This window comes from Glandiceps talaboti, chromosome 12 (genome assembly GCF_964340395.1).
Source record: "Glandiceps talaboti chromosome 12, keGlaTala1.1, whole genome shotgun sequence".
In the NCBI taxonomy this organism is placed as follows: domain Eukaryota; kingdom Metazoa; phylum Hemichordata; class Enteropneusta; family Spengelidae; genus Glandiceps; species Glandiceps talaboti.
The window spans coordinates 7,106,126-7,122,850 of record NC_135560.1 but is presented as its reverse complement, the minus strand read 5'-3'; the positions used below and the strand labels follow the sequence as shown (position 1 = coordinate 7,122,850).

The following is a 16,725-nucleotide window of genomic DNA, read 5'->3' as shown; positions in this document are numbered from 1 at the left end:
TGCATCGCAGCTGTAGACTTCGAAATCCGGCTTCGTGATTCGTCAATGCCTGACTGCGATTCAGTGTCTCCGCCATACCACGTGGGATTCTTTGGCTGTGTGTGCTAATGGTGGTCATGTTTGATTGGTTTCGTTGATAGGGCCAATCATTTATTTGCCTTATATGGCAAGTGTATTTGCCCTCCTTTTGTCGCTCTACATGAACCGCGTGTACAGATATACTTGTGTGTGGCATTTTCACAGCGACGACGATCGTTACGACGTACGGCCCCGTCCCGAATAGCGATTACGGCCAAAATTCTGACCTGTTTTCGCCCCTTTACGGAGATACCCGAAGATTGAATGCTGAAGACGCGTTTGGTGTACACTGTTCGTGGGAAAGTGGTGCGATTGGGAACGTATCTACAACGGTCTAATTGTCGGTGTGACTTACAAAAGCTTCACTACGTTTGTCAACTGCAGCAAGTGATTCTTTTACAAATAGAGCCAAGTCTGCGTCGTTCTCCGGAGCGACCCAACGATCTCATTTCCTCGATTTCCACAGTGTCTCCTCATCGTAGACACGATCTGGATTAACCATGTACCAGAGTCGACACCCCGTAAGTGTACATCGAGCGATATTTTTCCTCCGGAGTGAGACTTTTATTGAGTGAGAGAGCGCCAATATCGTTACTCAACTGGGCAATGAATAGAATACAGGTCGACTTCAACGTACTCCGATCAAATTATATTCGATCTTGTATTGATAATCGCATGTGTACTCATATTCAGCTGTATTTTCCCCCTGTTTTTGTTACAGGCCCCTCCGCACCAGCCAGGTCAACCGTTCAAGTTCACCGTGGCGGAGTCATGCGACCGTATAAAGGAAGAATTCAGCTTTCTGCAAGCACAATACCACAGGTAATGTAAACTGTTTTTCACGATGTTTTCTTTAGCAAGAACAATAAAAATTCCACGATTGAAATGTAAGGTACCGCGAATGTACTCGCCTAAGTTTTAGTGTGTGTTGAAAGATCGCAGTCCGCTGTCCCCAGGTTTATCGCGTTGGTATAGATTACTCGATCCTAGCAGATGGCTTTCCGTTTTCTCTGTAATTGTTATAGCACAAGTTATTGATACCAGAGCGTCGCACAATTCCAGCCATAATTTTATCAACTTTTCAAGGACTCGAAAGAGGGTCGGTAACCGCCGGTTTTATAGCGGAAATAACACGCCATACAAAAGTTGACCAGTCACGAAGCCTCTCTCGCCGTTTAACAAAAAGTAATTAGTGGTTTTTTGTATGGTTTCGGAGTCTATTTCCTGTCCATGGCCGAGTAATGGTGTTAATACGTACGCTCAAGTGTCAGTTGTTTCTAATCGCAATAGTTTGATTTGTGTTATCGTGTTTTCAATTTTCTAGTTTGAAAATGGAGTGTGAGAAATTGGCAAGCGAAAAGACAGAGATGCAAAGACACTATGTTATGGTAAGGACAAAATTTTTGTCAAAATAATATTTGTTTACATTTGTGATATTTTCACACATTATATTATTTTGAATAGCACTCATAGATTTGAATTGGAAACTGCACGTTTTTAATAATGGTAGCAATTGATTTAATAACAGGCATGAATGTGGGATGAATTTCCAATAGGAAATTGATCAGTCTTTTTTTTTTTTCAGCGTACAGAATACCGAATGATTTTTGTATTTTTTCATTATTTCTTTTTTTGAATTTTTTTTTTGAAATTTTAATTCAGTCTCAATATGTATGGATAGTGGTGTGTACATACATGGTGAATAGGGGCATTGTTCGTTGGCTATCATATCTTATAACATGCACATGGATAGGTTAAGCCAGATCTCATAAGGCCCTAGAGCGGTTATCAATTTTCTCATATTAGCTGATTTTAATAATATACTGCGCTGTCTTGTGTGCTGCTACATTTTGCGTGTGACTGGGTTGAGGCACCAAATGGTACATTAATCGGCTTTATTTCTGTTTGGTATCATATCCGGAGACTGAAAACACTTTCTTTTATTTTGATATAATGAATAAGGTGAATATTTTGTTTTGAGCGGTGTTGGGGGGGGGGGGGGGGGAAGCTTCATTCAATATGTGCCATTCAGGTATATTGATGCGTGTTTGTTTTGTGAAGTGAGAGCCGCCACTCCTTACAAGGGGAGATGATGAGAAAAAGATGTTGAGAAAGCTGGCTTTTATAGCGCACTCAGTCACTGTCACATTCACTTGCCTGGCAATCTCCATTTGTGAAAAGAGACTGTTTATGTAATTATGTGGAGCTAGTAGTACTGTGAATCTGTGTAATTTCCATATTCACATACCCTTCCATGTGTTTTCCCGTGTCCCTGTACTGACGTTGGCATACACGCCTGAGTGATTGTGTATATAATACGCCACTCTGAGACACCCACCCATGTTGTGTTTTTTTACTCTTTTCTTTGGCACAGTACTATGAGATGTCCTATGGTCTAAATGTCGAAATGCACAAACAGGTAAGCGACTCTTTTGTTGTCATTGAGACATTTTTATAGTGGTCGTATATTTATTTGTAGGGCATTGTGAATATAAACTGGTAGGGTCACTATCATGTTATCAAAGGCAGTAGTAAGTTATAAGGGGAGCAGTGTAATGGCGCTCCGAAATCGCAGGGTTGTTTCACTCCATGAGGCAGGGAATGTCTGGGTAGGTGACCCAGATGGGTGACAGTTGGATGACGGGGAGTTAGTACAAGGGGAGAGGGGGTGTCGTAGAGATAGTTTGATAGATGGATGCCCAATGGGTACGGTCAGTACAGTTTGCAACAGCTTGGTGCTCATTTGTTCGCAAGTGCAGTCAGGCGAAACCAAGACAACAAGCAATGGTTTATGTATGAGAGGTTTGCAGTGAATGGAGAAATCGTCAACAGGGTGACTTGAGTGTGGCCGCCTCTGTAATTTGTATGGAAGATGAATGGACGTTGATAATGTGCTTGCATAGTCTATGAATGTACCCTATTACCTTGCATCACCAGGAGTCCTAGATAATGGAGCTCCTGCATCCTCCCCAAAGGATACTTATTTGTAATGGCCTCTATTATCTGTACACACTGTCATTTTTCTATTACTGTACAACCCAGGAGTTCACAGTTGGCGGTAATAGAGGTTTGCTGAAAACCTATGTTACTTCTATCTGCTGTGTGTGCAGCTCCCCCCCTTGTACTGCATCTATCTGCATAGCCTGGGGGACAACACCGCTCACCTTTTCTATTTACATTCAGTCCCCGTCATTCATATCATTAACCGACCGCCGCTTACTTTTTGTCTGCTACTTTGGTGCTCACATTAGCCAAATCGGGCCAGTGGTGGCCATCGCTTTTCAAAGAGGCGGTTGGAAAAGATAAAGCCGAAACGCGAACACGGACAGCTAATTCCCGTTACCGGGAGATTTGTTCAATTTAAATACTACCAGCAGATGGCAGAAAAGACTTACAAAGTTGGGAAAATTGTCCGTGAATTTAGGGAGCAGTGTGAATGACGGAATAACAATATCATGCACTGTGGGCGGTGAAGCAGAAAGCCAAACATGTCTAGAAGTAGTCTAGTAAAGTAAATGATCATAGAGAAAGCAAGTAATGTAATAAAAGTGTGGCGATCATGTGATGTTTCACTCCACTGTCTATTCTTTCAGTAGTATCACAAACCATTATCATGGGATAGCTGTATTAAATTTTCATTGCCAACAACAACATATATCATCTCATAAAAAGAGATGTCGGCCATTAGGTTTGAAAAGCCAGTTAAATTTTTTATGAAGAGCTGAATGTATTCCTGTGTTGTGTATTCCCGTATTGTTGCAGTCGATAATGAAACGATTCGTCATCACTGCTACCTCGCTGTGACATATGGGGCCGGTTGCTGAGAGATTAAAAATATCATCAATGTTAGATATGGAATAAGACCTCAGGCTTGTTCATATAAATTACACCAACAGAACCAATATGGTCTTTGCAAAGATGTCAGTGTTTATGGGGGAGACACGTTTTTTTTTTTTTTTTTTTTTTTTTTGGGTGTGTGTTATAGTTACAGCAATGTTGTCATAGTGTGTGTAAAGTTTACAACATTTTCTTAGGTGATAAGAGTACTGGTCAAAGTTGTGTTGATGTGTAAGTAGGAAACCACAATCACGATGTATATTGCATCATGGGTAGTAGTGTGTTGTTGTCTAAACCGACCCTCCAGCTCCCTTCTTACTGGCTGTTCCATACAATCCCGTCTATGAACTCCAGATGTATCAATTGTTGGAGAGCATTTTATTTCCATCAATCTGCCCTCAGAGGCACAGGATTAAATCTAATGATATGAAGAACGAAAGAAAGAAAAATACACTAGCGGAATAATGATGAAAGGAAAAAAATCATCCAAATTGGACAGTAATACCCAAAATGAAAATGACGCATAATTGGAGGAACTTTCAAATTCAGATTTTAAAAAAATTTAATCGACATCCCTTACGACACTGCAAATGTAATAGGCTGGTGTTTTGTTACTCGGGATTATTGTATATTAAATTACTAACTACACTCAAGCCTTTGGCAGAAAATATTGAATATTGGGCAGAGATTTTTTGTATTGGGTTACATCTGCAGCACAGCTGCATTGTAGAATATTAGAATAGTCTGTAGTGAGTGATTGTGCGGGGTTGCTCAGGGAACTAAAAAAATTAGATTTTACAATATTTAGTGGTTTAATTTCGCAGAGAATCACTCCTAAAATTTTGCCAAGAAAAATTAACTGGTGAAGATGTTGTGTTATTATTAATTGAACCCCCCAAAAATGTTAAATATATGTTTGAGTGAACGGTTGGAAATAAAGGAAAGGAAAAATGTCCAGTGCTTAGATTAATGTAGTTATATCGGGAGTAAGCTTGCGCTCGTTCGTTTTTATGAGCAGTATGGTTATATGCCATGGCCATCAGCTATCATAGACACTGAAGGTTTATGAACCCCCTTCTTTATTGACTAATGCCAACAGCTACAATACTCACTGCTTGAATTCATAATACGCTGCAACCTTAGTCTGTTTGAAAAATAACGAAGTCTTGTGAATTAATGCAGTGTTGTGTGTGTGTTGATGACGGCACAGCACAGATAATGGTCCTCAATTTGTCGAGTTGTCGTACTAGTGAATGAGATTGGAGTTATCAATATAGTCAGACGAATTCATTATGTCGTGCTTGTTGATGCTAATAGGGGCTAACCGTTTCACCAACACAATATGGCCAATTATGGGCTGCTATTATCTGCCGAGACTTCTTTGCAAATTCACCAGTTACAACTTACATGTATTGACCCATCAATGTTCAATATGCAGCAGGCAATGTTGATTCGTCATAAAAGCAGATGAGCTTTGAAGTGCAGTGACAGACAAGGCCTTTGGTGCTAAGTGCTTTTTAAAATTAACAATTGTTGAGAGAGTCAATATTTTCCCAGGCTGTGCTAGAATTAATGTTTTCTGCTCAAATAATCACCAAAAAAGGAACTCTTGTTTGTTGGGAAGTGGTGAACAGTGAAAGAACTGCTTGGTAATCATTCATATCAAAAAGTCAACAAATGTCTTGCTGAGTTGTTGTCCAAACAGACAGGGTAAAACTATCACAAATACTCTTTTGGGTGTGTTTGCCAACAAGATGGTATAAGCAATAGTTTGTTTTATTACCTGTGGTACTCACACGCAGTCTAGTCCTTAAGCATGAAGGAAAAAAAAGGAAATGTTTTATATAGGGTATTCGGTAATGAAATAAACAGAAATGTCACAATGGCCTAGTCACAAGATTCAATGTGATCGATTTCGGTACCTTGTCCAACATTTATCAATGGCAGTAGGTATAATTTCAAAGCCCCGGGCCATTTTCAATAAATTTCTGGAAGGCAGCTTCATAAATTTTAAATGACTATGTATAGATGATGTAGTCTTCGTTTTTTCGGCATCGCTGTTTTTTTTCTTTCTTCCTGTTAGCACAGTAGTTCATCAAAGTTGGTCAATAAAGTGATGCAACACTGTTTTCAGTGTGAAAAGACAGTGAAATTGTATCCAGCCCAATAATATATAAATTCAGTGTACTTGTATGAAATGGATTATGCGAACCAGGAGTCATTGATTGGTTGTTATATAAACACACTTGCTATTCAACACCAATATGATCGAAGCTCAATATTCCTTCTTCAATGATGCTTTTGTTGGCTTTTATTTTCTGTACAAAGAACGCTAATTATGATATGAATTTCATGCATAAAGGAATATAAAGGAACTGTTTATTCAAGTTCAGGCAAAACATAATATATTTTTATTGTTTGAAATTGATCCTGTTTTATTCATTTTTAATTGCTTTTTTTTCCACCCATTATTTGTATGACTAAATGAATGCATTTTTTGAATAGTTACAGAAATTTTTTTTTTTTTTTTTAATTTTTTGACCAGTTTCGAAATGTTGGCAAATGTTGAGAACAAGATGGTCGCATCCCACTTCTTTCTGCTGTCAATGCTCAATCATCCACTCTTTGTTTAGAATGTAAAGATATTTGTCCAATGATGTTTATGCTGTTTTATATTTTATGGGTGTGGGGATCAAATAACATGGATGACAGAATCTGTCTTGAGTTGGTGGTGTTTTGGGTTGAAGTCACTGTGGTGGCTAAGGTTGAACAAAGTAGAATTGAGTTTGTGGTTTGTCGCATACAATTTTTAACATGATGTTGTAACTTGTATATTTTGTTGCTGGTAACATAAGCCTGCTATTTTTTTGTGTGGGGGATTTTCTCAGGCTATGTAGGTGAGATTTGTTGTGAGAACTCATTCAGGTGTTGTGTCTAAAATGATTTTCCCAAACGTTGGTTATTATTTGAGTAGGTCAAACACAATTGTTGTTGCTGGACAAATCTTACATTGTGTGTATGAAAATGTCACATGGTCACAAAAGAATAACAAGGGTAGATATAATTGCTATCTGTTAAATACACCGTCAGGTATGTGACAGTTGGTATTGTGTGCACCTGTCATTCAAAGGGTGAAGCAATTGTGGTGAAGCTAATGATCGACAAATACACACACTTGGGGGATCTTGAGTCGCTACAGGAAAAAAATGGAGAGAAAAAAAAAGATGTTGGCAACTGTTTGTATAAGGAGTAGAAAGCAATCTACTTACTCAAGGTCTACTTCAGTGAAATCACGTTTATAGTTGTCTGACGGGTGTCGGTGAGCGTACGAGGGACTTGACACCTTTCTCAGAGAGAGAAGCGACTGAATCTGACTCTGATGAGGGAGCAGGTATTCAAGGAAAAGAGTATGTTAGTCTGTCATCAAAGAGCCAAACATGGTAACTTATCAGCTTGTTGATTTCTTGATAATGTTGTATGCGATGCCCGACTTCAACTTTCCGTTCATTATCAGTGATGCAGAAAGTCATGACGAGAAGTCGAAGAGAGCATGTTAGAAATGAACGCCACTAGGTTTTCAAACTTTGGTTTGTTAGGAAAGGTGTTGGCGTTCAGCAAACTTCATCTCCCTTGAGGAAACTGCTCACTGAGTTGATGTTGCCGTGGCAACCACTGTTGTCATGGCGACCATCATTTGAGTTCCAACATTTGGGAGTTGAATTTCATGGCTAGTGAATGGTATGAAGGTGGTGCACAATACAAAAATGAAAAAAAAAGTTGTGCTAATTTTTTTTAATGTGGTCACCCGGACACTTCTGCTCTGCTGGGTGCAAGCATGGAAATTGCAAGCCGCTTCACTTGCCGTGCACAAACACCTAATCAATATTAATTATCCCATAATGGATAGATTTTTCTACAAATCGAAAATGTTTTGCGCTTGAGCTGAGTTGCCACGCTTACAGAATCCCTTTGCGCTTGGTTACTCACGTGCTCAAAAGATAATGACGTTTAATCATTGACTGGCATGCTGAATAAAGAAGTAAGGGGATCCAGACAGGTTATCACTTGTTGTTTTTTATTCCCTGTATTAGTACAAAAACAAGTAGGAGCTGTAACTTGATAGGCGATTTTTGCCTCATGAAAACCACTGATAGAAAGAGGCTGCTGATAACTGGCCACCTCTAGAGGGCAGTGGCACTACTTCATAACCCTGCAAGGCTGAGTTGGAGAACTGGCATGAAGCTTGACTGAGTTTCCAGGTTTTAGAAATATAGAAATGTTATCAACTTATAGAGAATTAGAGTGTCAGATTATTTTAGTAGTTATTGCTTATCAGTTCTCTGCCGTCACATTATAAACAGATCCCACCCACCAAATATTAAGCTGTCAGATTGAAATGGATTGCCCTACAGAAAATTAATTCCCCCTAGGCTGTGAAAAGATAGGACAAATTTTAATCATCCCTCTGTGGTACGGATCTAGAAGCCGTGTGAATTAAATGTTACTGTTTTTATCTCATAAAATGCTCAGGGAGGCTTATTTCCTGAGAAGCATTTTTTTTATCAGACAAGATACTGGGGGATGTATCAATTCACATTGGTTTAGTTACTAAGTTAGTCATATCCTTTTTGGTGGGTCAGAATTTAACAATCTCTGTTTAGTACAAGAATGTCTCTTCAATTTATGGCAAGTACAAGGGAAGGAAGTTTATCATTTGCCACAGGAAAAAATAATTGAACTGAATTAGTACAAAGAGACAAAGTCTTGCCTTGGGGAAAAAAGGATGAAAAACCTATACAGAACATGTGAATGAAAAGTTCTCTGTTTGAATTTTTACTTATGTCTGATGGTAAGAGAAAATGTGTGTACTGTAATACATATATGCCCGCTTGTAATTTCTGAGCACTCTCTTGTATAACGTGAATATTGTACTCCAAGCCACTTCATTTTATGCTAAATATGGTATCAAACACTGCCACAAGATTGTAGATTTTCTGTTTCAGGCTCCAACCAACAATTGCTGAATGTGTTAATAATAGTTTCGCAATCCCCTTGTGAATAATTCTAGTGAGAACACTGGAATATCTGTCGTTTTCTTAGATTGAAAAATGTTTATGTATAGGTCTTGGACAAGATCACTGATGTTTGAAGTACTGATCCCCCTCCACCCCTCGTATATGTTCTTTAGTATATCCCTAACATACCATATTAAAAGGTTAATCCATTCTACTACAGAGTAGAGGGGTTGAGCTTTTCTCAACTGCTGTCATGCTGACATGTTTCTTAGGGTATGTTCACCCCCTGTAGGCATGCATGAGAAAAAAAACACAAGAATGGTAGAAAAGGTAAAAGTTGGTACACAATTATGCAATTTGTTGCTTGCAAAGAATTTCTGCCCAAAGAAAGGATTTTTTGTTCAAAGCTTGGAATTCAGTTGAATTGTTTTGTTGGATGAAAAATTGGTGTGATCTGTACCTGAAACCATTGTGAGGCAATCAAGTGATAAGTTTTCCATCTACGGTCATACAATTCTTCTGAGCCATTCTGTGTGAATAAATTGCCCATGTTTCCATTGAATGAGCATGAAGCTCTTGAAAAATTCTTGTTAGAGTGCTGACAAAGAAAAGAAGTTGTCCAAGCATGGAGCAAAGTTTTGCCGCCAAAATGAAAATACTTGTCGAACATCTAATCCACTGCTGTGAAGTTTTTCCGCTCTTAAAGCTGCTTGTTTGAACTCAAAAGTGGGTGTTTGTTTTTCCGATATGTTGTCTGGAGGAGGAAATTGTATACCTATCGTGTCTGATGTTCCATGCAGAATGTCAGGTGGTACATCAAAATGTTTACTTTTTCCCACCTGTTAGTAAAAAAAATAAAAAGTCATGATGCAGCAATCAGAAGACCCACGCATTGCCTATTATTAAAATTTTATTTCAGCAAAAAATGGGCTTTAGAAGTTTTGATTGCACACAATGTTCCAGCTGATAAAACATTTTGGAATTTGAATATTTTTTTTCAATCTAAATCATTTTCACACGAAGTTTAAGTACGATATTAGTATTTGGTGGTTTTTTTTGTTGATTTTAGGTGTTTTGAAATCTGATACATGTTTAGTTTATTTGTGAGGAACTGATTACTATGGGAACAAAAAGTTTGATATTTGCACAATGTGGAAACAAATGTTGACAGGAGGGGGGGCTGTGTGTCAGTGTGACAAACTGGTGGCCTGAGCCTAGGCAAGGGCAAAGCAGTCATTAGCAGTAATCACCCCAATTCTCAAGTAATTAAAGATTATCTGCTCACAAAACAAAAAAAAATCTGTTATTTTTTTAGCCTGCCACCACCTGTTTAAAGATAATTGACACATTATTGGGCACTGTAAAGCAAATAACAAACTATAATGTCATTTTGCCTCCCTTTACACAGGGATCGGTTATTTTTCCCTTTGACTGATTTGTTAATTTATCTCTGGAGCAAGCATGCGTAAAGCTGGTAGTCCTTGCGGCGTTTCTGCGCTCACAGGCACCCTATTACCATATTCTGTATTGCCATACAGAAGAGTTGAGCTCGGATGAGTTTGTCGGGGTCAGTGATTGGCATGCCACTCTAGCTTTAATTTCACTTTCATCAAGTGGTTAATTCATGGGAAAGGATATGCACACACGCATGGCTGCCCGCATGCATACCTGACTAGGCTGGGGCTATGTATTTTTCTCTCTTCCATATCCCCGAGGTCGTGGTATGTTTGACAAGGACTTCTTGAAATATATCAGCACTGGCATGTTGTTAGTTCTCTTTCCCCAAGTAAACCGAATATGACTGGATTTCAATTCAGTGTCACTCAATAGACTGCCAAAGAGGTGGAACGGAAAAGGTGCACCAGTGTGGCAATCGGCGACTATTCTGTTCCAGCCTGTGTCCACAGGCCTTTTTTCTCTGTGCATGATTGTTTGTGTTGTTTCCAGCGTGTAAAGTTACTAAGTGTATTTTCAAGTGATTGTTTGGCTAGCACGGATCATTTACTGTTGTATCATGTATTTGAGTGGGTGCTTGCTGGGTAGGCACAGCTGCGGCATTGACCATTGTGAGCTGCCACTGCCCCCTTGCGCTGGCCCCTACTCTCTCTGTATTGTCAGTTTTCATTATGAAGATGGTGTCTATGGATGAATGGACCTATATTGTATGACTAAGCTGAACAAAACAACAATGATTACAAGGAGTGGATTTCAAGATGGTTCAGTGGACTTGGTCAGAAGGGGTGAGCAGGGTGCATGGAGGGAGGGGCAAGGTGTCATAATTATTAGGAAATACCAACAACTGTAAAAGAATTTTTTTGTCAGGCCTTGGAATGGTAGCCTAATGTCCAGACAAGCTGAAAATTATCAAAGCCAGTCATGATAAGTTGGTCAGAATCAGCAGGAGTTCATGTGTAATTAGTGAGAAATAGTTTGAAATTTATCACTATCAAAACAAATCATAGAAAGCGGGTTCATTTACCAGTGTAGTGTATTGTGCCTGTTAAAACATGATCTACCCACAGGAGGGAAACAAGAATCAACTCCAGTTGTTAAAATACAGTGCCAAACAGCAGGGCTCATTAGCAGAAATTGTTTCATGCCAAACACATGCAGAAGAAAAGTGTCCTCATGTAGGATAGAATGTCCCCTTCAGTGAAGTTGTGAGAAGAAGTAGCGGAGCTTTCAGGCTCTCTATAGCTTGAACTACACTTCAGTCATAGCATGTATGTCCACAAGTAGATTCTTTGTCAGTTAAAGAGCCTCTTAATGACAACTGTCAAAATTAAATCAGTGTGTAGCCAACTTGTGACAGCGCCATCGAGTGAGCGAAAAGGGCTCTAAAGGAAATCTCATAAATTTGTACATAATTTTTATGGCGCTCATGTCCAGGAAGGTTTTTATGTGCGCTGAGCACGTCATTGAGGGAACTGTGTCCATGGATGGGATTTATTGCGAAAATGGCTCATTACGAATTTATTGAGAAAGCATTATGTATTTAATAAAGTTAGGTTTAACTGACTTCATCCCATTACCAGCAAATCCCCCAGCAACCTCGGTATAAATCTAAAATCAAGACATATTGAATGTAGACAAAGTGCTATTTTGCCGGCTGATTTCCCATGTGGACAATTGCCATTTTCTTCATTGGAAAGCAAATCCCAAATTGATGTTGTTAAAACTGGTTTGGTGTCAATTGAAGCAAGCCATTTCCCTTCGGTCCACTGGGAGCAGTGACTGCGGCAGTAATAACACCTTAATCTGTCAGTTCGGGGCTTTTCTAGTTTTTGTTAATTCCCCTTCTGCCACCGATAGTATTGGCTAGGGGTGGATGATCAATGGTGCCAGCCCATTTTGTCAGTCACAGGGGAGAGAAAGAAGTCCTAATAGACATTGTAATAAGGTCATTTATTATCTTGCTAATGCTGCGATCTGCTATCTTGTATGTAAGCGTATTGATCGGGATAGCTGTAATGAATACTCTAGGGACAGTGCTGGTTTATTTGCCGTAGGGAAACACTTCACAAAGAGCATGCATACAAAGAAGTACAACAAATTATTTGAAATCATGCGTATTTAAAGGCTGAGTGGGTCTGCAAACAAGTCGTCCATTATACATGAGTCAGCCTGCTGAAGCTGTTTAACTTCTCTTTGTTTTGATGGGGGAGGGGAATATGATGTTGGAGATACTAGCCCGCAGCAGATGTGACAATCTCACAGCGATTTTCCATACTTTGGCCATTGTCAGAGCTGTCCATCATTGCAAAATCATATGCATGTGTGTGCTCTATTGGGGTTATCACGTCTGCGACTGCTCATTTACATGCGGGCTAATTTTATCTCTCCGGCTTTGATAATATTGCTGGCGACGTGAGATGACGTGAGAATTCTAACGATGAATTAATTTCCATAACGTGTGATGCCACTTTGGGGAGATAATGGGCTGTCATTGCCGCGAGGATCAGTGCTTTTCACAGCGACTAGCACAGTGGCATTCATCTCACTATGAAGTACATACATCGTGATAATGTGTCTGATTACATTTCCAAGTGATATTATCCAATCCTCATGTGAATACGTAGTATTATTACAAATTTTTTCAGTGTAAAATTTAATTCTTCTACAGCAGTGCTCCCAAGAGGTACTCGTGGGTAATGGATTTTTTGTCTGGCGAAGTATAATAACACCTCAGTCAATAGACGTTTTCTTGATTTTGTTTTGAGTGTCTTTTTATGCAAATTGAGCCGGTCTATTCCCCCTACTTTGAATATCGTTATGATATGTTCCAAGTCTCTGCTGTATTGAATTTTCAATAATTCATTGCTTAGTGGGCAGAAAATAGTCTCAGATATAATAAAAACAGTACAAGAGGGAATGGAAGGCTGTATTACTTTCCAACCGACAACACAGAGCCGAAATTGTGTACCCAAATTGTAGCGCTCCCCGAGGGAACCGTAATAGAGCTTAGTTTTTGTGTAATTTATAAGTTAATACTTTCAGAGCAATAGAATGGACCGTAGTGACTGACAATGAACATCACAAGGAAATGGAATAAGCTCTCCTGGGTGTCACCTTATCAGAAAGGGAAAGCTCCCGTCATTAAAATTCATCAAGCGTGGAAAACTTCAATTTTTTATCGTACTTTTGTCAAAACTGTGATATATTTTCAAAACATTCATTTATTTTCGTGTCCTGCTTTGATGCGAAATTAAAATGAAAAATTGCAATTTTTTTTATTCAGATAATAACATGAAATTTTAAGGTACAAAAATAAGAACAAAAATTCCGCACTTTGAAAAAATATAGATGGATAAAGGAATAGGGAAAAAATTCTTTTTTTTCAAATTATTTTTGTTGTTGATATTTTAGGACAATTTTCCATTTTTTGTCTCAATTCTTGTCTTTCTGCAAAAGTTTGGGTTTTTATGCGTGAAATAAGGAGCAAGTGAGAATTGGATTGAATATCACAATTTTTTTTAATTTAATAAAGTGAAATGTAATCTGAACAAATTTATTTCAGCTGTGTGTTTTAAAATAATCTTGAAAGCAATGCTTTGTAGGAAATGAAACAGATTGTGTCGTGACAGTGGGCTAGAAAATGAAAAAAATTTGACATTATGTAGTTACGATACTCATAAGTCAATTACTCAGTCGCATGTTTTATACATAACAAGGCTCTACATTAATATGTGGTTGACGTAAGTACACTTATCCCCAGTATGAGAGAGAGAACTGTAGGTATGGCAAGTACATTGGGCTTATTGGTTTTCAGATAGCAAAGATCACGGCAGTTTAATATGCATGGATATGGGGTGAAATACCCCAAAGTAAGGAGATTACGTGGCCGATCTCCTGAGACGAGATTGGCAAGATTACTCAGGAAAAATTGCCAAAATAGGGGATTAAGACAGGAGAAGGGGAGTCAGCCAATTTGATATTACCTTGCATGCAGAAGAGGAGATAATGAAGACAAGTGAAATTTTGAATGTGCAGTGCTGCCTGAGTACAGTCCCAGGCAATGCATTTCTAATCAATTCTACATCACGTTTTCTGATTTATTGGGAAGCCACCGAACTGCCCTTCCCGTGTGGTTTGATTGCTATCTAGCCGAGTTAAGATGGTGCATCGTATAATGAAAATACTGCATACTAGGGAATCAGTTCGGGCGCCAGCCATCAGTGGACTATACCCTCCCTTGTCAGTTATCATTGGTGTAGTGAGTGGAGTGAACAATTTCCTCAATAGCGTAATGTGACAAAATACGTCAGCAACACTATAATCATAGATACTGCGTTATATTTTGGTAAACCACCAGGGGCTTTTGAAACACTCTTTTTTCTCTAGGGGTGATGTCCTAGTATTATGCAAGGTGTAGGTTATGCTTTGGATTTTTCCGCCGTTGTGTGAATTCATGAAAATTTTATTAAAAAAGCGCGAAGCTAGACTGTTCTACTGGTGTGTGTATGTATATAGTGTGTGCGTGTGTGTGTCCATGTCTGTGTGTTGTTTAAAAGGGGTAATTAACTGGGATATTTTACATCTTTTTTCTTTTTTTTTGAGATGTAAATATTTCAGTGTGTATCAACAGCGCATTTTGAACCTAATACAAAATGGTGCTAGAGTCAAGTACTATTCATCGTTACTTCTGAATTATTAAGTTTCAATTAGTCCAATTGCTGTTTGAACACATTTCCGACGCTGTTGTCATTGAACAACTCACTACTCTATAGTGATATGTGCTGACGATATAAAAAACTATGTACACAAAATATTTTTTTTGTGTGTTCCATGGCAACAAAAAATGCCAAAAGTTGTTCATGTTTATATGAGTCGCATAGATCCAGGGTCGCTAAGTAAAAAATCACGAATCATAAGTTTGCTTCAAATTACTTTTCCTAAAATTGGTCAAATTTAAAAAACCCATGTCTACTGGATGTATTAGCAGAAAGTATTAATTTCATATCTATATTTCTATTCTTATATATTTCAGACTGAAATCGCCAAAAGGCTAAATGCAATCTGTGCTCAGATCATTCCATTCTTGTCACAGGAGGTAAGTCATCAAAAAACACCAACATTTTTTCCCCATTTTTATTTTTTTTTTCCGAAAATGCCTTGTCCATTTCTTCATGTGTCCAAATCTTTGTTGCCATAGATACCATTTGCATATTATCTTCATCAAATTTCCTGGAGTGTTTTAAATTTCAGATATTTGTTGTTAGTCACTCACTGGTGGAAAGTTTCACCATTTAATATTTTGCTGCAAGGAATGCCGTTTCAACATTTGGGTACTGAAACCTCTGAGTGAAAAAAAATAATTGATATTTATAAAATACAAGCTACAATTACTGATATGATTTTAGGATTTCTAAATATTTATAATTATGAACAGAGGAGATATCACAGGTTGAGTATTGTGAAATTTACATTACAAGGTTGTAGAGTGCAAGAATATGACGAGAATTTCATTGTAAGAAGGTGATGAAGTTTTTAACGATGTTTGTTATTCACTTTACGTATTCGTGTATCAAAGAAAAAAACAGAGCCAATTAACTCGGCAAAGAGTTGCACTTTGAAACAGCTCCATCCCCAGATAAGTAGGAGATAGGAGATTTGAAGCCATCTAAATGTTCATTTAATTTCTATGACCCTGTTGTCACGGCAACTGCTGGAGTGCATCTTGGGAGGGACTAAATGGCAAGACTTCATGCAATTGTACTCATTATCTGAGCAGAGTTTATACAGCAGATAATGTTTTAGTGGATCCCGGGAGACACGATTAGCACAAAGAGATTGTCAACTTGTCAGATACAGGGGCAGTGTAATATCCTTGTGGCAATCTCAATACAACAAGGTGATTTATCAGCAGTGAAGCGAAGCCAAACTGAGCGCATTCCAACCTTAGTCAAGCAAATTACAACCACTGCCTAGGGACAACGCTCTGACATGCTACCAACCGAAGTCAGGTGGCGAAGATAAAAAAAAGTTTTACGACCACTTCTCTTGGGAACAGTTTACATAGCAATAACATCAAAGTTGAGAAATGACTAAATTTACTAGCCAGATTTGTTAGCAATACGATTATTTTTTTTTTATTTGAGAATTAATTGAGCGAGTCGCAATTGCATAGCCTGCCAACCTACCGTGTTTGTTTATTAACTTTCTTTTTTACTTTTTTTTTTCTCAGCACCAACAGCAAGTTGCAGCCGCAGTAGAAAGAGCAAAACAGGTTACAATGACTGAGCTGAATGCCATAATCGGGGTAAGTAGGCAGCCTCTGTAACCTTTGACCCCATTG

General features: G+C 38.5%; 1 protein-coding gene across 6 annotated transcripts in view; it reads left to right on the top strand.

Annotated features, from left to right (window-relative positions):
* Positions 1-217: 217 nt before the first annotated feature.
* The window catches only part of LOC144443859 (transducin-like enhancer protein 4), a 41,511-nt gene continuing 25,003 nt past the window's right edge, over positions 218-16,725 (top strand). For all 6 annotated transcript variants that reach the window (XM_078133434.1, XM_078133438.1, XM_078133437.1 and 3 more), the window contains exons 1-6: positions 218-599; positions 800-900; positions 1,403-1,466; positions 2,453-2,497; positions 15,418-15,480; positions 16,615-16,689. In XM_078133434.1, coding sequence (XP_077989560.1) covers positions 579-599; positions 800-900; positions 1,403-1,466; positions 2,453-2,497; positions 15,418-15,480; positions 16,615-16,689 — 369 coding nt within the window. In that variant the 5' untranslated portion in view covers positions 218-578. The remainder of the gene's footprint in view (positions 600-799; positions 901-1,402; positions 1,467-2,452; positions 2,498-15,417; positions 15,481-16,614; positions 16,690-16,725) is intronic.